Source organism: Lutra lutra, chromosome 13 (genome assembly GCF_902655055.1).
Source record: "Lutra lutra chromosome 13, mLutLut1.2, whole genome shotgun sequence".
In the NCBI taxonomy this organism is placed as follows: domain Eukaryota; kingdom Metazoa; phylum Chordata; class Mammalia; order Carnivora; family Mustelidae; genus Lutra; species Lutra lutra.
Genome location: NC_062290.1, coordinates 91,618,174 through 91,644,613, shown reverse-complemented (window position 1 = coordinate 91,644,613; position 26,440 = coordinate 91,618,174). Strand labels below are relative to the sequence as shown.

General features: G+C 40.7%; 1 protein-coding gene across 4 annotated transcripts in view; it reads left to right on the top strand.

The window, feature by feature from the left end:
- The window catches only part of SETX (senataxin), an 84,834-nt gene that overhangs the window by 17,187 nt on the left and 41,207 nt on the right, over positions 1–26,440 (top strand). For all 4 annotated transcript variants that reach the window (XM_047701128.1, XM_047701126.1, XM_047701124.1 and 1 more), the window contains 4 exons: positions 216–335; positions 3,469–3,640; positions 3,754–3,838; positions 4,315–8,508. In XM_047701128.1, coding sequence (XP_047557084.1) covers positions 216–335; positions 3,469–3,640; positions 3,754–3,838; positions 4,315–8,508 — 4,571 coding nt within the window. The remainder of the gene's footprint in view (positions 1–215; positions 336–3,468; positions 3,641–3,753; positions 3,839–4,314; positions 8,509–26,440) is intronic.

Genomic DNA, 26,440 nt, shown 5'->3' with positions numbered 1-26,440 from the left:
CCAAGTTTGTGCCATTTCCTCCTTTTACTTTCAAGTCAGTCTAAAGTTCTGTTACTTGGGAGCAGTTGGGTAGGACTATCTCAGACTTAAGTGTCTGAGGAACTGGATGCTGGTTTACTTCATTTTACCGCCTTGTTACTCTTCCCGACTGAGCCAGAGAGGCATGAGCGCTGTGTTTTTTAATCAAGTCAAGAAAACTGCCAATGATCTTACAGGTATATGCATGTTGCTGACCATTCTGGAGGAGCAGGCCATGGACTCACTGTTGCTGGGCTCAGACAAACAGAATGATTTCATGCAGTCAATACTTCACACCATGGAGAGGCAGTCAGATGGTAATAACCTTTATTTGCGAAATGCTTTCAAATACTGTGATGTACAATGTTAGTGTCATTGCAAGAATTTGGGTGTATGGTGTGGACAAAAGAAGAGTGAACATTTGTCTGGTTAACAGATTCACATTTCTCAATTGGAAGGGGCCTTTAGAGTTTAAATTTCTGTACCTTAACCTTCATAAAATTGGAGACTGAAGCCCACGAAAGTTAACTGTTTCATGTTGAAATGCCCAGTTAGTGGTAGAATCAAGACTAGCAGATATATATATGCAGATATATATACAGATATATACATACATATGTGTATATCTGTATATATATCTAGATATATATATTGATATATATATCAAACCTCATATATATGTGTATATACACACACACACATCTATATATATGTATATATATTTTTTAAGATTTTATTTATTAAAAAAAAAGATTTTATTTATTTGATAGAGATCACAAATAGAGAGGCAGGCAGAGAGAGAGGGAGAAGCAGGCTCCCCACCGAGCAGAGAACCTGATGCAGGGCTCAGTCTCAGAACCCTGAGATCATGACCCAAGCCAAAGGCAGAGGCTCAACCCACTGGGCCACCCAGGCGCCCCTAGCAGATACATTTCTAATGACATGGTAGTTAAAATTGTGAAGAAAGCCTTCCCTGTCTCAGGGTCTTCCTTTTTCCTGGTTCTTCCTTTCGCTTTGGTTCTCTAGGGTTCCACTTAAACTAATTACAGTTAAATAAAGAATTCGGTTTTGCAGTCCCACAAGGTGTGTTTCCAGTGCTCAGTAGCCGCATATACCCGGTAGCTACTATATTCTACTATATTGCCCAGTGTGGGTCAGGGACCTTTCCATCAGCACAGAAAGCACTCTTGGACAGTGCTGTTCAGATAGTCTAGAAAACAGAGTGTAAAACTTGTAGTAATATTTATTATTATACCCTCACTTTCTTGTGCTCATGGTTGTGCCAAGCTGATGAGGAAAGATCTGTACTGAATGTTTCTAATCTTTTTTTTTTTTTAAAGATTTTATTTATTTATTAGACAGAGATCACAAGTAGGCAGAGAGGCAGGCAGAGAGAGATATGAGGAAGCAGGCTCCCTGCTGAGCAGAGAGCCTGATGCAGGGCTCGATCCTAGGACCCTGGGATCATGACCTGAGCCAAAGGCAGAGGCTTTAACCCACTGAGCCACCCAGGTGTCCCTGAATGTTTCTAATCTTGATGAAGTAGTAAATATCAAGCGTGTCAGATCCTTTGATATCATTTTCCCCCCACATTCACTTCTCTTTAGGCAATTCCCGTGTGGATATAAACTCATTTGTACAAGATTCTAAGAGAGATATGTAAATGTTACTCTTTGGGGTGGGGAAAGAGCTCATGTTCACCACAGATGGAAGACCAGGTGGGGAGAAGGTAGCAGGTAGCACAGCAACCTTATACAGCATACTGTCCCTGGTGCACCGTCAGACCACTGATGGCCTCAGTTCCGTCACTCCCAGGCTGACTCTGGCTCCTGCCTGACTCTGCCTGGCCACAAGCGCTCGGGACCATTCAGAGGCATCATTGGAGGGTGTGTGGTTAGTTGAGCAGGTGAAACGCATTCCTGACTCCTCTTACTATATGTGTGCTGCCGAAACGAGCACCTTGACTCCTCTTATGAACAGGTTTCATATTGCTTTGGGGTGTTCCTGGAGCCTGGAAGGGGTCGGCTCGTTCCTTGGGGGTATCAGAAGGGGCGTCTCTGTGGCTCCCCTGCACCCCTCTCTGCTGCTGGCTGGGGCGCCCACATATGCTGAGCTTCCAGTAGTGTGTCTGAGCAGCTGTGGTAAGAAGCTGGGTCCTCTGCCCTGCCTTTGGGGGCTGGCGCATCTCATGGTACTCCTGCTCATCCTGGAGCTCCCTCGACCATGGCTTCCACCACCTGACACCCATTGCCCCTTTCCCCCGTGTTACTTTTGTGATCACATACCTTTTCTTGCTATGTTATTCTTAAAGTTACTACTAATTCATTTACCAGTATTTACTACATTTGTAGTTCATTCCATTGTGCCTTTCCCATACAATTCTGTCTTCTCTGTTAATCCGACTTCCCTAACCACCTTCAGAATGGGAGTCCTCTCTTTAAGAAGCCTTTCATAATGGTCTTCAACTGATGACTTTGTTCCTTACTTGAGAGCTTACTGGACATGAGACATTGTGTCATCTGCAGGAAAGGAAGCAAGTAGAGTTTAAGAGTCCTGAGGAAAATAAAGCAGGAAGTTCTAGGTGACCAGATAAGCTCTCAGTGAGATAGAGAGGGAGCAGCTGTGTCAGAAGAATGCTAGAGAAGAGTAAGGGACCAGGGAACGTTTGGTGTAGTAGGAGCATCTGAGCTGGGGCTTGAGGAAGGATGATTCTGATGGGTGGTGCTAATAGTGAAGGCATTCTGGTTCTTGGGAAAAAGCCAGCGGTTTTTGCTGTAGATAAGGTATGATTATGGAAGTGTGAAAAATGAAGCTGAAAGAAACAGAGTAGGATCTTAAAAGTAAGGGCATGACAGAGGGCTTTGACTTCTTGGAAGACATTAAGGAGCACTTGAAGGCCTTTGAGTGGGGCGGTCTTTTGCCACTGCGTATCTGGTAGAGAAGAGGGAGAGGACTGGGGGCAAGAGCTTCTCAGTAATGGGAATTCCTGCCATTTGGATGAAAAGTAGGTAACAAAGCCACATTGAGATATGGATGAATGAAGGGGTGTGTATCTGCTTAGCCTAATATTAGCTAAAGGATTCAGTCCTTTACTGCGGTCCGATGGCACACACAATTCCGATCACGCTAAACCAGGATTTCTTGTATCATGCGCTTTGTTCGGTAGGAAGAATTGCTTCCGGTATGCAGACGGGGTGAGAGAGGGGAGTCTACCTCGACTATCTCAGTTTGTTCCCCATTTAAAAATTTCTTAGTGGTGTATATATAGCTTGAAAATAATGCACAATGAACTTGAAAGTTTACCAGGCTTCTGAAACCCTGTGGTTAGCAGCACTTCGTTTTAAATTTGCTGCTTTGTTCTCAGTTTTGTTGCTGCCCGGATAGAGAATGCTTCGTCCTCATCTTTTTCTGACGGTTTTGTAATCCAGCACTCACTCTGTTGTGTTTCAGATGATAGTGTGGATCCTTTCTGGCCAGCGTTACACTGTTTCATGGTGATCCTGGATCGCCTCGGATCCAAGGTTTGGGGTCAACGTATCGATCCTATTGAGGCATTTCAGACCATTATCAACAATGTGAGCTACAATAAGGAGATCCAGAATATACGGAACAGCTCCGTGAGGTTTGTTCAGTCATATAATCTCAACGAGGAAGTCTGTTGTAACTGACTTGCAATAGGGTTTTCTCCTTTTTGTTTTTCATTTCAGTAATTTCTATATATTCTTACTCTTTAAGGACCAAGTTAGAACCAGAGTCATATTTGGATATGGTGACTTGCAGCCAGATTGTATACAATTATAATCCCGAAAAGACCAAAAAGGTACAAAGCATTTTGAGAATTCACATGATCCTGTATTACCTTTGTATTGTGTAGGCAATGTTGTACATAATTAGTTGAATTACTGATCTTACGATACATAGCTGTTCGGAATCCATTGCTGCGTAAGGGGTTTCTGACTGAACAGATACACATGGGGAAAATGGACTCTCACTACAGGGTGATACTTTGAAAAATGAAGGGCAGTTAGGAAGGGTGGAAGGGTTACAGGATGAGGGAGGTAAGTGACGTGACTGGAATCAAAACCTGCTAATGGAGAGAAGACCAGAGTGCATGGAGGGGTACTCATGAACCCTTGACCTCAACATGGAACTGTGTTTTCCATTTTGGGGGGGCATGTGTATATATGTGAACCAAAGTGGGAAAACTAGGCGATATATATTCTTGTTTATAGCTATGTATTAAATCTGTCATGAATTCTGTTTGCTTGTCTAACGTCTGTATTTCTTTCATTTTAGGATTCGGGGTGGAGATCAGCCATTTGCCCAGATTATTGTCCTAACATGTATGAAGAGATGGAAACATTAGCCAGTGTGCTTCAGTCCGATATTGGTCAAGACATGCGTGTTCATAACAGCACGTTTCTGTGGTTCATCCCTTTTGTTCAGTCCCTCATGGATCTTAAGGATTTGGGTGTGGCGTATATAGTGGAGGTCATTCATCATCTGCACTCCGAAGTCAAAGATGTCCTCAACCAAACAGACGCTGTGTGTGACAAAGTTACTGAATTTTTTCTTCTAATTTTGGTGTCTGTGATTGAGCTGCATAGACATAAAAAATGTCTGCATCTGCTGTGGGTTAGTTCCCAGCAATGGGTAGAAGCCGTTGTAAAATGTGCCAAGCTTCCTACCACTGCATTTGCACGGAGTTCTGAGAAGTCATCTGGAAATTGCTCCAAAGGAACAGCAATGATATCATCTCTGTCATTGCATTCAATGCCATCGAATTCTGTACAGCTGGCTTGTGTACAGCTGATTAGAAGTCTCCTTAAAGAAGGTTATCAGCTTGGGCAGCAAACTCTATGTAAGCGATTCTGGGATAAGCTCAATTTATTTCTGCGTGGAAATTTATCGCTAGGTTGGCAGTTGACTACTCAGGAAACCCATGAATTACAAACTTGTTTAAAGCAAATTATTAAAAACATAAAAGTCAAAGTACCTCAATATAACACTTTTGTGGATCTGAGTCCTGCATGTAAAAGCTCTCCTGCATCTTACAGTAAAGAAGAAAATGAACAAATAGATAGGAAGTCTAATAAAGACCTGCCCTGTTTAGAAAGCTCCAGCCCAACATTTCCTAAAGAACCAATGAAAGCGGAGACCTATCAGATGCAAGAGAATATATTGATCAAAGCAAGTAACACTATAGAAGAGGATAATGAGCAAAATTTTATAAAAGACTGGAAACTAGAAGATCATGTCCCAGCCGAGTCATGCATAAAGAAGAGTAGTAAAAACCTTTTCACTGAAAAAGGTCAAGATCAAGTTAAAAAAAGTACAGGGAAGCAGAAGTCTGTGAAAGAGAATTGTACTTCAAGGAATGATCCAGAAAGGGGATGTGACAGAGGAATAATCATGTCAACACGTTTGTTAACCAGCTCTAGCACTGAATCTCTGGAGAAGGCATCCACATCAACTGATGATTTCTCTTTCAAGGATGATGCTCTTGGCAAAACCTCAAAATCAAAAACTAAGGCACGTAAAGATGAAATCTGTGCTAAGTTATCACATGTAATAAAGAAGCAACACAGGAAAGGTACTTTGGTCAGTAATACTGGCAATTTAGAGGAAAACCTGGCTGTGTCTAACATGGACCGTTTCTATTCAAGGAAAGATTCAGGAGGTCAGAAAGGGGACGGCTTCATGCACAATCTCTCTTTAGATCCTAATGGCATTCTGGATGATAAAAATGGGGAACAAAAATCTCAAAACAGTTTATTGCTGAAAAAGAAGCCACTGAAGAGTGAAGAGTTAGATGTTTTCTCTTCCCATGAAAACAGCTATCAAATACAGGAATGTCACATTGATGATAAAGATTTGGTCTCATTTACGGAAGTGACCAACACTTTTGTGAAGAAAACTTCTCCCTTCAAAGATCCTGTGACTGTTTTTGAATCAAGAGATAAGGAAAGTAGCAAGAACAGTAGTCCGTTGTCTTCTCACTTGAGAGAACAGGCTCTTGGCCTAAGTCCTCAGTCTGACACCTTAACAGATTCTCAGGTAGACAGAGACCTCCACAAGTTATCTTTACTAGCTCAGGCCAGTGTTATTAAGTTCCCATCAGATTCAACTCAAAAAAGCTCATCCCAGCTACAAAGAAGAGTGAAAGATGACAGAAGGTGTGTCCTGGGTGACCAGAATAATACTGGGGAAGCCTGCCGGGGCCAGATTATTATTATTTCAGATTCTGATGATGATGACGACGATGATGAAATTCTGGGTTTTGAGAGACCTATTAAGCAAGATAAAATAGGCATCAAGAAAGAATGTCCGGAGCAGCATACTTCAATAGGTAGTGCGAATGTGGAAAAGAAGCTAATAAAGGAAGAGGAGACAAAGTCCCTTTTGCAGTTTGAGGAATCGGATTCTCAGTTTTTTGAGTTTGAAAGTCCATGTGAAGTGTTTTCTGTTTGGCAAGATCAGGAACCAGACAAGAATTCAGTTCAAGAGAATGAGAAAAATTCTTTTTCAGCTGACATAGCTGATATCACAAATGATTGGGGTTATGAGACAGATTATGTATCTGAAGAGGTTATTAAGAAAGTAGCAGAAGGCATTGAAAAGCACACAGAACCGCAGAGCAGTATTTCTGTTGGGGAAATTCATGAAATTGAAGTAAAAAAACGTAAGCGAAAACGATTTGAAAAACCTATGGCTGAAGATCGTCCAAGACCTTCACCTTCTGATAGAAATGAGGACCAGCCTGATATTCTTAATGAGAGGAGTCTGACTGAAAATGATTTTGAAAGTGTGGACCTAAGGACAAGTCCCAGTTCAAGTGTTCAGAGAGACAAAGACACTACAGTTGCACTAAAGAAGTCTTCTCCAAAGCTTCGTACTTATTCCAAACCCATTAGGAGAGTCCCACTTTCTAAAACTCCTAAGAGAGCGCATTCAGATACCAAGAAAGGGCAGAATAAAAGTTCAAATTACATAAGTTGTAGGACAACTCCTGCTATAGTTCCACCAAAGAAATTGCGCCAGTGCCCTGAACCAACTTCAGCGGTTGAGAAACTTGGTCTAAAGAAGGCTCCTCGTAGGGCATTTGAGTTGTCTCAGCGATCTCTAGAGTATTTAGTTCAGTTACGCCACCATGGCAAAACTGTTGGAGTGGTTGATACTAGAAAAAAGACTAAGTTAATTTCCCCTCAGACTCTCTCTGTCAAAAATAATAAGAAACTGCTGACAAGTCAAGATCTTCAGTTGCGAAGGCAGATGAGATCCAAATCACAAAAAAATAGACAAGGACTTTCGGATTTTGAAAGTAAAGAGACTACAAGAGCAGGGCCGTGTGCAGCACAGAATTCTGACATACTTGTCCCAGAATCAGATGGTTCAGATTACAGTTATAAAGGAGGAACTGAGGTGGTTGCTCACACCACTGGGAAACAGTCAATAAAACGTGTGTCTTCAGAACCAGAACCCATGAAAACAAAATATGTCTCTCAAGTGACAGATGATACTTGCCTCTTGAGCCCCTGTGCTTCTGTTGTGTTAAATGGGAGAATACCAACAAATGAAATAAATGTCTCTGCTTCAGCCGACCCCTTAGGTGGAAGTGACCCAACAGTACATCGTTCAGAGTTGGCAACTTTGAAAGACGGAGAGCTGGACTCGAACAGTGATACAGAAGATGAGAATATATTTCTGACACAGCACAATCCTGAAGATATGGATTTGTGTTCACAGATGGAGAACGGAAATGAGAAACTCATTGAAGTAATTCGTGGCAAAGATACAGCACAGGCGGAAGAAGATTCTGTAAGTCGGCATCAGTTGGAATCTTGGAGTAGCACAAAATGTAAGTACAAAGATTGTGTTGAAACACCGAAAAACCAGGGTGAATACTGCGCAAAACACTGTGAAGCCAAAGCAGCCGATGAAGATGTATTTCGTAAACCTGGTTTGCCTCTTTCTGCATCTAAGCCTTCGAGACCTTCCACTGCTAAGATTTTTAGCTCAAGTAGTACCTCACGAATTGCTAATCTTTCCAAGTCTTTGGAAAGTACCCCTGCACTTCCACCAGCTCTGAAAAATAAGTCAAGTGGGGCACAGGCTGTTTTGAAAGTCCCACAGCCAGCCTCTGTGTTGTCTCCAAAGCCGGTGGGTGAAGTGAAGAGTTTGTGCAATATTCTTCATCCTCAGACTCTAAATAATTCCAACAGGCAAGGTTACAAACTGACGTTTGGTGAAAGCAAATCCTTCTCCGCTTCCACTCCAGTCAACATTCTCTTGTCATCACAGTCCATCTCTGACACCTTTGTCAAAGAGGTTTTAAAATGGAAATACGAAATGTTTGTGAACTTTGATCAGTGCGGGCCCCCAGCAAGCCTTTGTCAGTCCATCTCAAGACCTGTGCCTATCAGATTTCAAGATTGTGGTGATTATTTTAATGTTTTTTTCCCTTTGATGATACTGAATACTTTCGAAACAGTAAGTATATTTTAATTGTATACTTGCCGAGACTTTGAAGTTGCTTCTTTTTTTTATTTTGGTAGTGATTAGAGTACAGTTAAAATAACTGACCTAGTTTTGATTTAGATGGAGCTTTGAGATACGTTGAACGGACGTTTATGCCAGATGCTGTTCTAGTTGCTGGTGATACAGAGGAATACTTTCTTAACCTCTGCCCTTCTGGGGCCTCCAGACACAATTCAGAGTGCTAATGAACCAAGTCCAGAGGTAGCACAGGAGTGTTTTTTGATACAGAGGTAAGGGAAGACTTCTCAGAGGAGATGGTTTCCCTTCTACATTTATTTTTAAGTAATAACAAACCTTTACTGAAGTTTTCTTGAGGAGGTGGCATGGGGTAAATTACATTGAACAACACAAAGCAGTAAATTCTAAATTCCTTTTTCTATATCTGTCTTCCCAGTTTCTCACTCATCCTAGCAATTGCTCTCTCCCTTTAATTGCCTCCCCTGTCTCAATGCGTATTCTGGTTCTTCTGTCTTCCTTACTCTCCCTGGTGAGGATTGCCAAGTAAAATACAAGATTCCCAGTTAAATTTTAATCTCAGAAAAACAGTGAATGATTCTTTCAAGTGTAAGCATCCAACTGCATTTTGAAAAACAAAGCAGGTTGGGGTGAGAAGTTACATTTTTACTTTTTCAAGTTACTTTAAAAAAAAATGAGTGTGTAACAACCTGAATTTCTTAAAATCATAAGCAAGAACACTGAGGTAAATATTTGTGTACTCATTTACCTGCAAGGTATTTGGGTGGCCCATACGTGTCAAGTTTTATTACAGGCCTCTGCCTTCTGAATGTGATCATTTCAGATTAGGAGAAGGGCCCTAGTGTATCTAGCACAAAGGGCATAGGGCATTTCTGACAGAAAGGTTCAATAAGAAATAAGTGTTTACACTGGTACCAGAAGGAATCCAGCATGGGAAGTATATTCCAGGCAAGCTGAGGGCAGATACTAAGGGGGGGGGATCCCGCTCAGCATGTTGAAGGAAAAGGAAATGTATCACATGAAGGGGCAAGTGTGCTACGTAAGATCATCAAGTAAATTGTGAATATTTGTTATAAAACTTGAATCAGAGCATCCTTAAAATATACTTTATATCAATTTATGCCCTCAATTTTAGCCATTGTTTAAGATTTAGTTTAATAGTATTTCAAAAGCGTTAGAAACAACTGACTGACAAAGGGTCTTTAATATCTCCAGAAAAGCAAAGTGAAATACTGATGTGGTATTAGGAGAATTATTTTCTTCCCATAGAAATATTCTTAGCTTAGTGAACAGTATATGTAGTTAAATGTGCTTGGGAAAATACATTTTATTCATTTTGAAGCTAATTTTTTTTTAAAAAATCTTTATTCTTCCTGAAAAACTCGCTGGGAAGCCATTCACAGCCCTGAAATTTAGGACAGATGTATTTTTTATTTACTCTTCCCTAAATTAAGAGCTAATCCTATATATTCCTTGATAAGATTTCTTCCCTTCAGGACGTTTTTGTAGCTTTAGCCTTTTCAAAACAGAATAGGCACAAGTTCCATTTATAGATACACAATAGTTTATTTTTAATTTTTTATTATTTGAGAGAGAGCACAAGCTGGTAGAAGGGGTGGTTGAGGGAGAGGGGGAAGCAGGTTTCCCACTGAGCAGGAAACCTGACATTGGGCTTGATCCCCAGACCCCTAGATCATGACCTGAGCTGAAAGCAGACACAACTGACTGAGCCACCCAGGCACTCTTTACATATATAAAGTTTGAAATAGTCAAATACTTTTGTAAAAAATGGCACGTATCCCTCATCCCCTCAGTAACCATTTTTTATTCTCAGTGGATCCTTTTGATGTCTACTTTCTACTTCCATATTTTTAAAACGTATCACTCGTGTGACATCTTAATTTTTCAGTTTTAGGCATTTTCTTTTGCTATAGGAAGTACCCTTTCTTCCAGCCCTGCGTTTGCACTCATCTTTCCTGCCCCTCATCCTCATTACAGAGCTGTTTTATGATTTTTAGGTCAGTGTTTATTGTTGTTTTGACTTTATAAAAGGTATCCTTTTCTACAGCTAAGTCATATAGTATGCTATATGTTTATGCCAGATGTAACTACTTTTCCTTTCCTTCTCAACTCTTGTTTTTTTCTGGGTTTATTATCTCATTTAACTTTCTGTATACTTAAAACTAAATTAGATTCAGACTCTCTTGGATGTTTAAATCTCTAATGGTCAGGTACACGCAGTAATCTGTAAGTTTCATATTCTTGGTTTATGGTGGTTATCCCAGAGGACTCCCCACCCTCATCCCGGGCCTTGCGTTTCCTTCTTTCCTGTGTAGGCTCTCTTTCTCTTGTGCCCCTAGTCCTCTTTCTTAGTTATGCCATCATTTTAGGAAGGTACAGCCTTCCAGCTTCCTGAGAAAAGGATGTGTGGATGATAAAGTTTTGACACCTTTCGTGTCTTAAAATGTCTTTGATTTTCTCATTTTTTTCTACTTTCCATCTCACTTTTCTTTTTCTACTTTTTAAATCTTTTTTTTTTTTTTTTTTTTTTTTTTTTTTTTTTTTTTAAAGATTTTATTTATTTATTTGACAGAGAGAAATCACAAGTAAGCAGAGAGGCAGGCAGAGAGAGAGGAGGAAGCAGGCTCCCTGCTGAGCAGAAAGCCCGACGTGGGGCTCGAACCCAGGACCTGGGATCATGACCTGAGCCGAAGGCAGCGGCTTAACCCACTGAGCCACCCAGGCGCCCCTTCTTTTTCTACTTTATTGGAGGCTTTCTCACCTATTGAATTTTTTGAACATACTGAGTTTCATGGGACTCTTGGTCTCTAAGGATTCTATTTTATAGGATCCTGTTCTTTTCATGGGCATGGCATTTCTTTATTGTCTGCAATTTGGTAATGATAGTTTTAAAGTTCGTTAAAAAGTTCTCTTTGCGTGGTTCCTGTCCCCCCAGTTGCTTTTTGCCTGTTCATTTTAGTGTCTACAGACCTTTTACATTAACTCTTTAGATAGCTAATGATTTGGGGTGATCTACTCACAGTTAAGAACAGGACACTGAAAAGCAGATAGGAACATTATTCCTAGTAGCCCAAAAGGGGAAATAACCCAGATATCCATTAGCTGAAGAATGGACAAAATGTATTAATGTCCATACAATGAAATGCTATTCAGTTCTAAAAAGGAGTAAGCCATTATCTGCTACTTTTACGTGTTTGTTGATGAACCTTGAAAAATTATTATATATTATAATGTAATTTATATAATATATGTTGTTATTGTTACTATTATGCTGATACCTGCAACTAATATTAGCTGTCCGGTATACTTCAATTACAAAGAAAATATATTGGTAAGTGAAAGAAGTCAGACACAGATGGCCATATATTATAAGATTCCATTTATATGGAATGTCTAGAATAGGTAAATCCATAAAGACGGAAAGGTAGATTATTGGTTACCAGGGGTTGGGTGGAGGAGGGAAAGGAGACTCCCGGTAGGTATAGGGTTTATTTTGAGATGATGCAAGTGTTCTGGAATTTAAGTAATGGTGATAGCTCCATGAAATAGTGAATATACTGAAAACCACTAAAAGGGTACACTTTAAAATGGTAAATTTTATATTGTGTGAAATACATCTCAGTTTGTGAAAATGCTGTAAAAAAAGGCGGGGGGATGAATTTAAATAGTGATGGGTTAAAAGAGATGCTTAGGAGTACCTGAAACTCCTCCTGTGCTAAAATGATCCTTTTTATTGCACTCTGCAAATTAAACGGGATCTGAAGGACACCAGAACATGGTGGAACCCAGCGTTAATTTCATTCTTTGTGTGAAGATTGTATGATTCAGTGTAGTTACAAATCTATTTTGTTGTGTATAAGATTAAAGAGAAGCTCTGAGTGAAAGGGTAGGACAGTTAAGTGTTGGCATTTTGTTGTGAAGCCCCATTCCCACCCTTACATGTCAACATCTGGAGTCTTTTTTCCTCTCTTTAAGTGAGGTCAGGTTTCCCAAAGGATCTTCAGATATTTCTGCCCGGAAGGGGTAGGTCTGATGGGGAGCTGACTGGGGAGCTGACTGAGGGATGAGGGTCAGGGGACAGAGGGAAGGGGGTCCTGGCATTCAGTGTAGAAGCATTTGGCTAATTTCCCTCTTTGTCAGTACCGGATCTCCACCATACCTGCTGCCCCCAAGGCTGAAGACTGTTTTTTACCCTCTCCACAGACAAAGTCTCTGCAGTGTTTTGCGGGTAGCAGGGAGGGGCTGTCTCCCTTCAGCCCTCCTTCCAGATCAGAGGTCTCCATCACATAGCTTACCGGCTGCAGCTCGGCTTCTTGGGCTTTCTGAGTCCGCTACCGTTCATCCAGCTGCTTTCCAGCTTCCAGCATTTTGAGACATGTGTCTTATGTTCTTTGTCCTAATGAACTAATCCTGTTTTTAAAAATTTTCTTTGGTGTTTTGGTGGGGTATCAAGAGGGGTGAAAGGGGAAATGGCTGTGTTCAGGCTCTCATTTTTATTTGAAATTTTCTTTTTCCTTTTTTAACCATACAGCTTAAGCTACATTGCTTTAGCATTTCTTTTTTTTTTCCCCCTTTTTTAGATTTTATTTATTTGACAGAGAGATAACAAGTAGGCAGAGAGGCAGAGAGAGCGGGGAAAGCAGGCTGCCCACTGAGCAGGGAGCCCGATTTGGGGCTCCATCCCAGGACCCTGAGATCATGACCTGAACTGAAGGCAGAGGCTTAACCCCACTGAGCCACCCAGGCACCCCATTAGCATTTCTTGTGTTTATTCAGGCCAACAGTTATTGGTGGTATTAAGATGCCTTGATTCCTTTAAATTTTATTCTAATGAGCCACAGACTGTGGCGTCAACCACAGCCCTGGACCAAGGCTCATTACCCTCATTCTGATGGAATTTGACTTCATAATGTTTGTTAATAGAATGCTGTTTGGTTGGTATCTTATTTAGGACATAAAGCATATTTAGTCACTATATCTTACTGCAGGTGAAATGACATTATGTAAATTAACACTTGGTGCGAAAGACAGGTGAGAGCAAATTCAAGTTCTAGCAATAGGAGTCTTTTATATACTGATGTGCCTGATAGAAGATACATTTGTTTTTTAATCCTTACATTTAATGCATAAAAGTACCAGATAAATGTTTGCCATTTTGGCAGGTTCCCCTTTTTTGGGGGGTTGTGGCAAATGCTCTTTTATCTTAATGTTTATATTTGCTGTCCTTGTCTGCAGTTCTCTTCTGTCACCAGGCTCATTGTAGGCTGTAGGATAGGGAGCAGGTAGGAAGAAAGTGCTCTTCTTGGGTCCTAACTTTGATTGTCAGTACCTAAATCCCCTGTAGTGAAATTGCTTCATTTCTTTAGCTCATCTCAGATTGTAATTTGTTCTGAAAGGAAGCAAAACAGGTTGAATAAATGACATTGGGAAGCTGCTCTTGAGACCTGGCAGGGAGCTGAAGAAGAGCATTCTGTGCAGGGTAGAGGAGCATGTCAGGAATGTGATGCTTTGAGATGGGAACTAACTGAGCATGTATGAGCAGAGAGATTAGGCTGGTGTGGCTGCAGTGAAGGAACTGAGGGGAAAGGGGAAATAAGATTGGAGAAGTAGGCAGGAGCCAGATGGTATATGGCCCTGGAACTATGGGTTGGGGTTTCATCCTCAGTTGAGTGAGAAAGTGCTGGAAGATGTTTAGTTGGTGTTAGGGTGGGGAGTAGTAATATGCAGTAGATGGCAGTTTTTTACCCATCATTCATGGTTACTCCATGGAGAATAATCTGGAAAGGCAAGCATAGATGCTATAGATGTGTTAAGGGGCTGTTAGAGTAGCCTGGGAGAAAGATGATGGTACTTTGATTTGGGTGGCAGCTGTGGAAGTAAAGAGAAGTGAATTCATTGTGGGTAAATTTTGGAGATGTATTGATGGAATGGATGTTGGAATTAAGGAAAGAGAAGATGATTCGGAGGCTTTTGGCTTAAGCATCTGGTTGGGTGATGATGCTGTTTACTGGGCATCACATGCATTTGGGCTAATGGCTGTCTCTTCTACAGGTGACATCATAGAAGCCACAGGGATGTAGTTGAATGTGTTAGACGAATATATATTGTGGGAAAGCCTAGGGGCGGGTAGGACATGATGTGGGTCTCAGAGTGGGAAGGAAATGATAGACCAGACTAGAAGAACTGCCACAGATGGGAGTTAGAGTGGATTTTTTACTTTGCCCTTTTTCCTTCCTCTCATCCTGCTGGGCTAGAACACTGCTTTGATGTTACCGTGTAGTGCAGAGCAGAAAAATTGCAGCTAGCTCATGTCTGCCAAAAGTAGTAGGTAGCACTAGGGTTGTTCTATATAGCCCAGCCCATATGAGGCATGGCTGACAGTAAGAGTCTTTGAATTCCTGGGTTCTTGAAAGTTCTCATCCCTAGGGCTAGGTTATTGTAACCAAGGGAGTCAGAGTTTGAAAAACATAAGTGCTGGGGTAGATTTGCTGATTATAATATTACCATGCTCATTCCATGAGATATGCTCCCCCCATTACTCCCTACCCCATTCATAAGCAGAGGCACAAAAGCTAGAGTGGTGCTGGGATTTAGTCCCTTCCCCTCCTCCCCTGCCCCATGTACCTATCCAAGTGATGTGCCTAGTATCAGTGGGGAGTATGAATTCAAGAGGGGGAGAGATGAGTCTCCTTGGAGTATAGTCACTATAAGGGAAAAGTAGCAAACTGGAAAATACAGAGAAGATAAAGCAAAAGTAGTGGAGCAGACAGAAAAAGATTTTAGTCCTAAGCATGTTAAGTATTTTCAGAGATAAAGGAGAGAACATGAAACATGAAGCAGGAGAAACTGTAACAATGCAGAGAAGATAGTGTGGCTGAAAGAGATAATAGTTGAAATCAAGAATTCATAAGTGGCATGAATAATATACACAACCTGAGGGATCAGGAAAGGATGAAAGTGGGAAATAGAAGAGAAAAGGTACAGGTTTGGTACAAGTACAGTTCTGTGTGTAATAAGGATCTCAGGAGGGAAAAAATGAGCTGAGATGATAAAACTGAAAATTTACCAGTTAAGAGTTTGGGTTGAGAGGGTTCTTATATAGAGAATATAACTAAGCACACATATACCATAACAGTTGCAGCAAGACCTTGATGTACTAGTCTTGCTGCAACTAGAATGTACTGAAGAGGCAAGTTCCAGTAGTAACACTCTCTGCCAGAGGCATGCGTAAAAAGAGCTAGAAAAGTTATAATGGAAGGATGGAAAAAAGATGGTAACAGAAGAACATGAACAAAAGAAAGCAGGACTGCAGTTTTACAATCAAAATTAAACGTGAAAATAGTTCAGAAACACAAAGACAGTAGGTACTATAACCCAAGAACATAGAACCAACCATGAGCATGTGTGGATGCAGTGGTTTAATCTCAAAATATTCAAAGCAGCAACTGACAGAGCGGTGGTTGTGGACAATGACAGCTACTCCAGCTAATACTCCGTAATACAGTTAGGAAGGTAAAGAAAACAGCGGTGAATAATTGGAAGTGTCATAATCCTGATCATTTGCAGATGGTATCGCTATCTACATAGAAACTCCGGTAGAATCAGTAGTTGGGTACAAGGTGATGTGCAGAAAAAATGTTCCTTTATAGCTGTAATAACTAGCTAGAATGTATGAAAGAAGTATCAGTTATAATCAAACCCAAACTGCAAACATGTTAAGAGCTTAGCAGCGAATGCATGAGGTATTTATGGAGAACAATTGAGTCTTAACTCTATTTTAAAGGCCATTAAGAAAGAGTAAATAAATGAAGAGAGGTACCATGTTCATGGATAAGACAATTTAACATTATAAAAATATGACTTCTCTCGGAATCTATACAGTTGATACAGTTTCAGTTAAAATTCCAGCAGGATTTTTTAAAAAAAAAGCTGCAGGGAGGGACAAAAGCAAAGGGAGAAGCAGACTCCCCGCTGAGCAGGGAGCCCAACTTTGGGTTCTGTCCCAGAATCCTGGGACCATGACCTGAGCTGAAGGAAGATGCTTAACCAGCTGAGCCACCTAGGTGCCCCCAAGCAGGACTTTTTTTGAAGAGCTTTATAAGCATTTTAAAATTTATGTGAAGAATAAAATATTTTAATAGTCATTTTGAAAAAGAACAGCGTGATGGGGAGAGGGGACACTCACCTTATTTAATATGAAAACATATTCAAAGTGTTGTAATTGGAGGGCACGGGAATGGGCAGACAACTCACTGAAGTGGAACAGAGATCCTTTAGCTCCTGAGACCTACCCCCCGCCCCCACCCCTTGGCCTATATGACAACCTAGGATAAGAATGCTAGACTGCCACAAGTCAGCAGGGAAAGGATAAATTGTTAGATAGTACTGGGGAAATTGTCCTACTCTAGTGGGAAAAAATTAGCTTACATTACTGTCTTATAGCACATAATCGTCAACTAACACGTGTATTTGAAAGAATTACATGAGAGAATAAACAATATCAGAAAACACATGTCAGTTTAGGTGACTGAAGTCCTAAAAACCCAAGAAGTATTAAGCACAAGATGAAAAATTTGGGTTTTACCCTATCAAAGTTAAACATTTTTCAGTGAAGGACCCCATATTCATAGTTAACAGGAAGAAGAGTTAAAATATTCCAAAAGTGACAAGAGACAGCTAGAATATACAAAAAGCTTTTGTAAATCAACAAAAAATATGGGGAAATCAGTAGAAGATGGACAAGAACTAAAACTAGCCATCCATCAAAGGGAAGACTAAATGGTGAATATATGTAGTGCTGCTCTAACTCACAAAGAAGAAAAGGATGTTAACAGAGTGGTGAGCCAAAGTTTGTGATCCTAGTTGACCTCTTAGTTTCAGACTGAGGTGTATGCATCAGAACATGCACATGTCCGTCCCTGTAGCCTCAAGATGTTATTAAAAGAATTGTTTACAGAGCGGGAATCAGTTAGGTTGGATGAATAAAATATGGCAGTTCTAACTGCAGTCAGTAGCAACACTTTTTTTTTTTTTTTAAAGATTTTATTTATTTAATTGACAGATACCGCAAGTAGGCAGAGAGGCAGGCAGAGAGAGAGAGAGGAGAAAGCAGGTTCCCTGCGGAGCAGAGAGCCTGATGTGGGGCTCGATCCCAGGACCCTGGGATCATGACCCGAGCCGAAGGCAGAGGCTTTAACCCACTGAGCCACCCAGGCGCCCCGCAACAGACTCTTAAGTACTGACTGAAAACAAGTAGGCACGTTTACACCGCAGTGTCCTTTGGGTAAACACACACTGCACTGGATTTTTTTAGTGATGCTCGTTCTAGACACAGTGAGTGTGGAGGGTGGAAGTTCTGGCCTTGCGGGTAGAGGAAGAGAGGCCTTGCATAGAGTGTTGATGGGAGTACATCTTGCACTGGAGGTTTTGATGAATTCTGTTGACCTGACATCAAAAGAAAGGCAAAAAGAGGGCAAGGAAGTAATCTTTGAAAGTGGAGTATGCCACATGGATGAGACATATTGGTGGGTTGGTTAGGACAGAAGCCAGGTAGAAAAGACGGGAATAGCAGGACTGTTTTTGGAAAAGGAAGGGGAGCAGAAAAATGGGGCAGTAGTTGGATGGTGATTCAGGAATTAAAGAAAGGTTTGTTTTGTTTGCTTCATGGTTCTTTTTTTTTTTTTCCCCATTAATAAACTTTACTTTATAAAGCATTTTCAGATTTACAGCAAAAGTGAGGACAAAGCACAGAGTTCCTATATTACCCCCCCCCCCTCCCGTCTCCACATGGTTTGGGTTGGTTTTTTGTTTTCCAAGAAGTAGGTCAAGGTGTATGCTGATAGGAAGAAGCAATGAGCAGGAAGAAATTGATATAAGACAGTGGATAACTTCAGAAATTGTCTTAAGGAGGTAAAGAGGGATTCAGAACAAAATTAATGGGTTTGCCTTTGACTCTGTAGAGAAAGGGAAGACAGGATGTACGAGTATGAGTGGCAGTTGCTTCGTAGGTTTTGGGTTTGGTTCTATCTTCTCGTAACCTGTAAGGCAGGCGTGGCACTGGTTATTGGGAGCCACCGTTGCACAAACTGTTTTTCTGCAGTGAAATAGCTGTTATTTTAATAATGGGATTTTTTTTAAATCAAGAGAATTATCTTAACCATCTCATTATAATAAAAGAAAATGTATGTAGTGGTAACATTTTTATAAAAATGTAATATTAGAATACTTGATCTGAAAAATTACCAAATTTTTAGAAACCTACAGTTTTATAGAATAATCCCATTCTCTATATTTATTGAAAAAAGAAGACCGGTATGTCCTCTGAGTACAGGGCCTGACTGGACATGTTTCCCCCTCCCCCCCCACCCAGTGTAAAGAAAAGGGACACAGTATGTTTTTGAAGTTACAGTGTGTTATATGATATTACACCATTTCCACTCTTCTGTGATAATTTGAAGAGCCAGTGTTAGTTTCTGCTCAGTGTGTTGTAAATGTTCTACCCAGGGAGCTTACTTTCTAACTATATGCGTGATTATTTGTCCTCCCTAGGTGATTTCTTACAAACTTAATACTGCTTTAATGGACCACAAGCATTCACTTACTTGTACCTTTAACTACTATTTCACTTAATGTGAAAATATTAGCACATGCCATTCATGATGTTTCAATTTTCCAAGTCCAGAAGGTTATGAAACAGATAAAACTGTAACTTCATCAAATGTACAAACCAGTGTATATGTGGTATATTGAGTATATTCATTAGTACTTTTTTTGAGTTTCCCTGTGATCTCTCAATAAGTTTGGCCTCTAGTAGGCCATTATAGCTTAATGATCAGAGATCCTCTTTATTTCTGGCTCCTAAGGTTGCTTTGGAAATTAAAAACCTGCACATGTTTATAGCAGCTTTACTCGTAACTGCTATAAAGTAATTATTTTTATTAAACTATTTTTAGAGTAGTTAATTGGTTTACAGCAAAACAGAGCCGAAAGTACAGAGTTCTCATATATTCCTGTCTCCACATGCATGCGTGCCCTCCCCTGTTATCAACATCTGGTGCCGGACTGGTACATTTGTTAGAATTGACAGATGTGCGTTGGCTCATTGATTTCCATTAGGGTTCACTCTTGGTCTACAGGTTTTCACAAACGTGTGATGTCCTGTGTCTGCCATTATAGTATCAGACGGAATAGTTACCCGCCCTAAAAATCTCCTGTGCTCTTCATGTGCATCTCTCCCTCCTCCCTAAGCACTGACCGCCACCCTTTTCACTCCCTCCTCCCTAAGCACTGACCGTCACCCTTTTCACTCTTCCCATGGTTTTGCCTTTCCACAATGCCATGGAGTTGGAATCCTCCACTCTTCACAGGCTTCTTTCACTTACTGTGCCTTTTTTTTTTTTTTAAAGATTTTATTTATTTATTTGACAGAGAGAAATCACAAGTAAGCAGAGAGGCAGGCAGAGAGAGAGGAGGAAGCAGGCTTCCTGCTGAGCAGAAAGCCCGATGTGGGGCTCGAACCCAGGACCTGGGATCATGACCTGAGCAGAAGGCAGCGGCTTAACCCACTGAGCCACCCAGGCGCCCCCTTACTGTGCCTTTTAAAAAAAAGATTTATTTTGAGAGAGAGAACATGCACGCACGTGAGTGGGGGTAGGGAAGAGGGGGAGAGGAAGACAGTCTTAAGCAGGCTCTGTGCCCAGATGGAGCCTAACGTGCTGCTCAGTCCCATGACCCTGAGATCATGACCTGAGCTGAAACTGAGTCAGAAGCTCAACTGACTGAGCCACCCAGGTGCCCATCTTTCATTTAATACGCATTTAAAGTTTCCTCCAGATCTTTTCATGGCTTAACAGGTCACTTCTTTTTAGTGCTGGGTAACATAGCCCTTGTCTAGATGTACTTCAGTTTATTTATCTGCTCACCTACTGAACAGTGTCTTGGTCACTTCCTAACTGTCAAAGTGACAGTTAGGAAGCTCCTGTAAACATGGGCGGGTTTTTTTTTTTTTTTTTTTAAGATTTTATTTTTATTTATTTGACAGAGAGAGATCACAAGTAGACAGAGAGGCAGGCAGAGAGAGAGAGAGAGGGAAGCAGGCTCCCTGCTGAGCAGAGAGCCCGATGCGGGACTCAATCCCAGGACCCTGAGATCATGACCTGAGCCGAAGGCAGTGGCTTAACCCACTGAGCCACCCAGGCGCCCCATGGGCGGGTTTTTAATGTATATAAGTTTTCAGTCCATTTTAGGTAAATGTCACATGCAGTTACTGCATAAAAGTGTATTATAGGAAGGGGCACCTGGGTGGCTCAGTGGGTTAAGCCTCTGCCTTCGGCTCGGGTCATGATCTCAGGATCCTGGGATCAAGCCCTGCATCGGGCTCTCTGCTCAGCTGGGAGCCTGCTTCCCCCTCTCTCTGCCTGCCTCTCTGCCTACTTGTGATCTCTGTCTGTCAAGTAAATAAATAAAATCTTAAAAAAAAAAGTGTATTATAGGTTCTGTAAGAAACAGCCTTCCAGGGGCGCCTGGGTGGCTCAGTGGGTTGAAGCCTCTGCCTTCCGCTCGGGTCATGATCCCAGGGTCCTGGGATCGAGCCCCGCTTCGGGCTCTCTGCTCGGCGGGAGCCTGCTTCCTCCTCTCTCTCTGCCTGCCTCTCTGCCTACTTGTGATCTCTGACTGTCAAATAAATAAATAAAATCTTTAAAAAAAAAAAGAAAAGAAACTGCCTTCCATAGTGGCTTAAGGTACATATTTTGCATTTCTACTAGTAATGAGACTTTGCATTGCTCCATGTCCTCCTCGGCATTTGGTGGTATCAGTGTTTTGGATTTTGGCCATTCTAATAGGCACTTGGTGGCATCTGATTTTCAGTCTCTAATCGCATAGGATTGTGGACATCTTTTCCAGTGTTTACTTGCCATTGTATATCCTCTTTGGGGATATCCTCTTTTGCCCATTTTGGGGTGATTTTCTTATTGTTAAGTTTTAAGGGTTCTTTATAAATTTGGGGTAATAGTCCTTTGTCAGGTGTATCTCTTGCAAATATTTTCTCCAGGTCTGTGGCTTCTCTTCTTATTCTCCTGACATTGTCTTACTCAGAGCAGAACGTTTTTAATGACGTCCAGCTCATCAGCTCTTTCTTTCATGGGTCATGCCTTTGATGTTACATCTGAGAAGTCGTCACCATACCCAACTTCTCTAGGTTTGCTCCTGTGCTACCTTCTAGGAACTTTATGGTTTTGCATTTTACATTTAGATCTCTGATCTATTTTAAGGTAATTTTTTGAAGGGTGTGATATCTGTGTCTACCTTCATTTTTGTGGGTGCTCAGATGTTTAGCACTGTTTGTTGAAAGAGATCGTCTTTGCTCTGTTGCATTGTTTCTTGCTCCTTTGACCCATTGACTGGGATTAGATCATTTATGCAGGTCTGTTTCTGGGCTCTCTGTTCTGTTGCATTGATCTCCTTATTTATTCGTTCATCAGTACCACACATCTTGATTACTGTAGCTTTATGGTAAATCTTGAAATTGGGTCCTCTGACTTTGTTCTTCAGTATTGTGTTAGCTACTCTGGATGATTTGCCTCTCCATATAAACTTCAAAATCAGTCTGTTGATACTTTGCTGGGATTTTTATTGGGATTGCATTGAATTTATACATCAAGTTGGGGAGAATTTTTCACATTTGGACAATATTGACTCTTACTACCTTTGAACATGGAATATCTTTGTTTATTTAGTTCTTTGATATTTTTCATCAGAGTTTTGTGGTTTTTCTCATATAGCTCCTACATGTATTTTGTTAGATTTATGTTTAAATATTTCATTTTGGGGAGTGCTAATGTGCATGATTATATATTTCAAACTCCACTTATTTATTATTAGTACATATGAAGTATTTTTGTACTTTAGCTTATATCCTGCAGCCTTGCTAACCTGTTGATGGTATGGATTACAGTAATTGATTTTTGAATGTTGAACCAGTCTTACATGCCTGGGATTGATTGCACTTCATTGTTGTGCTGTGTGATTCTTTTTAATACATTGTTGGATTCCATTTGCTAATGTTTTGGTGGGGATTTTTACTTTTATGTTGGAGATACTGAGCTATGGTTTTCTTTTCCTGTAATGTCTGTCTGGTTTAGTATTCGGGTAAAGTGTTGGCCTCATAGAATGAGTTAGGGGCTACTCTACTGCTTCTGTATTCCGGAAGAGATCATAGAGAATTAGTATAATTTCTTCCTCAAAAATTTGGTAGAATTCACCAGTGAAGTCAGCTGGCCTAGGTATTTTCTGCTTCAGAAGGTTCCTTTTTTTTTATTGATTGAATTTCTTTAATAGATGTTGGCCTTTTCATGTTATCTATTTCTTGTGTGAATTTTGGCAGATTATTTCTTTCTAGGAATAGGTCCATTTTACCTAGGTTATCAAATCTGTGGTGATAGGGTTGTTCATAATATTTCTTTGTTATCACTTTTGTGTCTGTGGGATCTATAGTGATGTCTCTTCTTTCATTTCTGATATTGGAAATTTGTGTCTTTTTTTCCCTCAGCCTGGCTAGAAGCTCATCATTTTTATGATCTTTTCAAAGAACCAGCTTTTGGTTTCATTGATTTTTCTTACCAATTTCCTGTTTTCAATTTCATTGATTTCTGCTCTTTTATTATTTCTCTTTTTATGCTTGCTTTAAATTTAATTTGCTTTTCTTTTCTAGTTTCCTAAGGTGGAAGCTTAGATTACTGATTTTCTAATATATGCATTCATTGTGGATAAACTTCCCTTTAAGCACTGTGTCTGTTTTTCACAAGTTGTGTTTTTCATTTTTAGTTAGTTCAATATATTTTTCAAATTTCTCTTGAAATTTCTTTGACTCTGTGTTACTTAACAATGCGTTGTTTAATCTCCAGATACGTTGGGCTTTTCCAGTTATCTCTGTCGTTGATTTCTAGTTTAATTCTGTTATAGTCTGGAACAGACAGCGTATGATTTCTGTCCTTTTAAATTTGTTAAAGTGGATGTGGTCTTTTGCCATGTGAGCTTGAAAAGAATGTATGATCTGCTACTGTTGTGGAGTAGTCTATAGATTTCACTTGTATCTGGCTGATTGGTGGTGCTTTTGAGTTCAGCTGTCTTTCCTAATTTTCTGCCTGTTAGATCTGTCCGTTTCTTATTAAAGAGTGTAAAAATAATTTTTTCTTGCAGTTCTGTCAGTTTTTGCCTCACTTATTTTGATTCTCTTTTGCTAGGCACACACATACGAAGGCTTATTGTGTCTTCTTACCCATGTAAGGTACATGGACCCATGTATCTTGGAGTGGTGACTTATTTGTCCCTCACATGATGCCCCTCTTCATCCCTGAGAACTTTCCTTGCCTTGAGATCTGCTCTGCCAGAAGTTAATATAGCTACTCCCTCTTTCGCTTCTTTTCTCTCTTTCTTTCTTCGTTCCTTCAAGTGTTTGTTAGAAAATGTAGATAATAAGTTTTCTAAAAAATTCTATCTGACCAGTTACTAGCTGTATTGCTTTGGGCATGTTATTTGAATATTAGTTTTTTCCACTAGAAATGGCATCTTCTAGCAGGTGCAGTGGTGTTAAGAAGTACATGGAGGGGCGCTTGGGTGGCTCAGTGGGGTTAAGCCTTTGCCTTCAGCTCAGGTCATGATCTCAGGGTCCTGGGATCGAGCCCCACATCGGGCTCTCTGCTCAACGGGAAGCCTGCTTCCCCCTCTCTCTCTGCCTGCCTCTCTGCCTTCTTGTGATCTCTGTCAAATAAATCTTAAAAAAAAAAAAGTACATGGAAATTGCCTTGTGTGCTATGATTTCCTTTCTACGACTGTTAGCATGATTATCTTTCTCTGTCCCTTTACTTAAAAAAATTTTTTTTTTTAAGATTCATTTATTGAGAGCAGGCAGAATGAGGTGGGGGATAGGCAGAAGGAGAATCTTAAGTAGGTTGTGCTGAGCACAGAGCCTGACGTGGGGCTCGATCTCACAACCCTGAGATTAACAACCTGAGCTGAAACCATGAGTCGGATGCTTAACCAGCAGGCACCTAGGTGCTCCTCCATCCCTTTACTTTAATCCTTAATGTGTCTTTACTTTTTTTTTTTTTTTTAAAGATTTTTATTTATTTGTTCCACAGAGAGAGATCACAAGTAGACAGAGAGGCAGGCAGAGAGAGAGAGAGTGAGAGAGGGAAGCAGGCTCCCTGCTGAGCAGAGAGCCCGATGCGGGACTCGATCCCAGGACCCTGAGATCATGACCTGAGCCGAAGGCAGCGGCTTAACCCACTGAGCCACCCAGTCGCCCCACTGTGTCTTTACTTTTAAAGTCAGTTTCTTGTAGACAGCATATAGTTGGGTCTTGTTTTCTGATTCCCTCTCACAGTTTATCTTTTATTTGGTGTATTTAATCATTGACATTTAAGGCGACTATTGATATAAGTGGATTAATTTCTACGGTTTTTTCCTTTTTTTAGAATAAGAGAGCACGCACATGAGCAGTGGGGAGGGGCAGAGGGAGAGAGAATCTTAAGCAGGCTCCACGTCCGGCCCAAGGTGGGACTCAGTCTCACAACCCTGAGATCATCACCTGAGCTGAAGTCCAGCGTTGGGCACTTAACCGAGCCACCCATGTGCCTCCCTGCCATTGTGGTTTTTTTGTTTTTTCTTCTTTTTTTTAAGATTTTTATTTATTTGACAGAGAGAGGGACAGCAGGAGAGGGAACACAAGCAGAAGGAATGGCAGAGGGAGAAGCAGGCTTCCCACTGAGCAGGGAGCTCCCCCCACCCATGCAGGATCCCAGGATGCTGGCATCATGACCTGAGCTGAAGGCAGATGCTGAAAAACTGAACCACCCAGACACCCCCCACCATTGTGGTTTTCACTGAGCATTTTATATAATGCCATTTTCTCTTTCTCCTTAGCATATCAAATTATTCTTTACATTTTTTAGGGGTTGCCCTAGAGCCTGCAATACATATTTACTACTAATCTGAGTCCACTTTGAGGTAACACTTCATGGGTGTGTAAGTACATTATAATAACAGAATATTACCAATTCTTCGCCCCCACCCCTTGCGTCATTACTGGCGTTTGTTTCACTTATGTGTCAACATACATAAGCATATATACACATGTAAACATACATAATTGAATAAATCATTGCTATTATTTTGAATAAATTATTAGATTAGTTAAGAATAAGAAACATAAAGGTTTTAATTTCGCCTTCACTTATTCTCTGATGCTCTTTGTTTCTGTAGATCCCAGTTTCTGACCGATATGCTTTTCCTTCTCAAGATCTTTTCTAACATTTCTTGCAAGATAAATTTAATGGTGACAAATAACCCTCCATTTTTCTTTGAGAAAGCCTTTATTTCTCCTTCACTTTCGGAGAATAATTTTGTAGGTTCAGGGTTTTACGATGGTAGGTTTTTTCCTCTCAACAGTTTAAATATTTGCTCCACTTTCTTCCTTTTTACATGGTTTCTGAGAATTTATTTTTTATTTTTTTTAAATTTTTTTTTAAATTTTATTTATTTATTTGACAGAGAGAGAGATATCACAAGTAGGCGGAGAGGCAGGCAGAGAGAGAGGAAGAAGCAGGCTCCCCGCCGAGCAGAGAGCCCGATGCGGGGCTCGATCCCAGGACCCTTGGATCATGACCTGAGCTGAAGGCAGAGGCTTTAACCCACTGAGCCACCCAGGCGCCCCGGTTTCTGAGAATTTAGATGTAATTCTTATTCTTACCTTTTCTGCTCAGTAGGTAGGATGTTTTTCTCCACTGATTTCTTTCATGATTTTTTTATCTTTGCTATTTCAGGTTTCTGAAGTATGAGTACGATACGCTTATGTATAGTTTTGGGCATTTGTTCTGCTTGGTGTCCT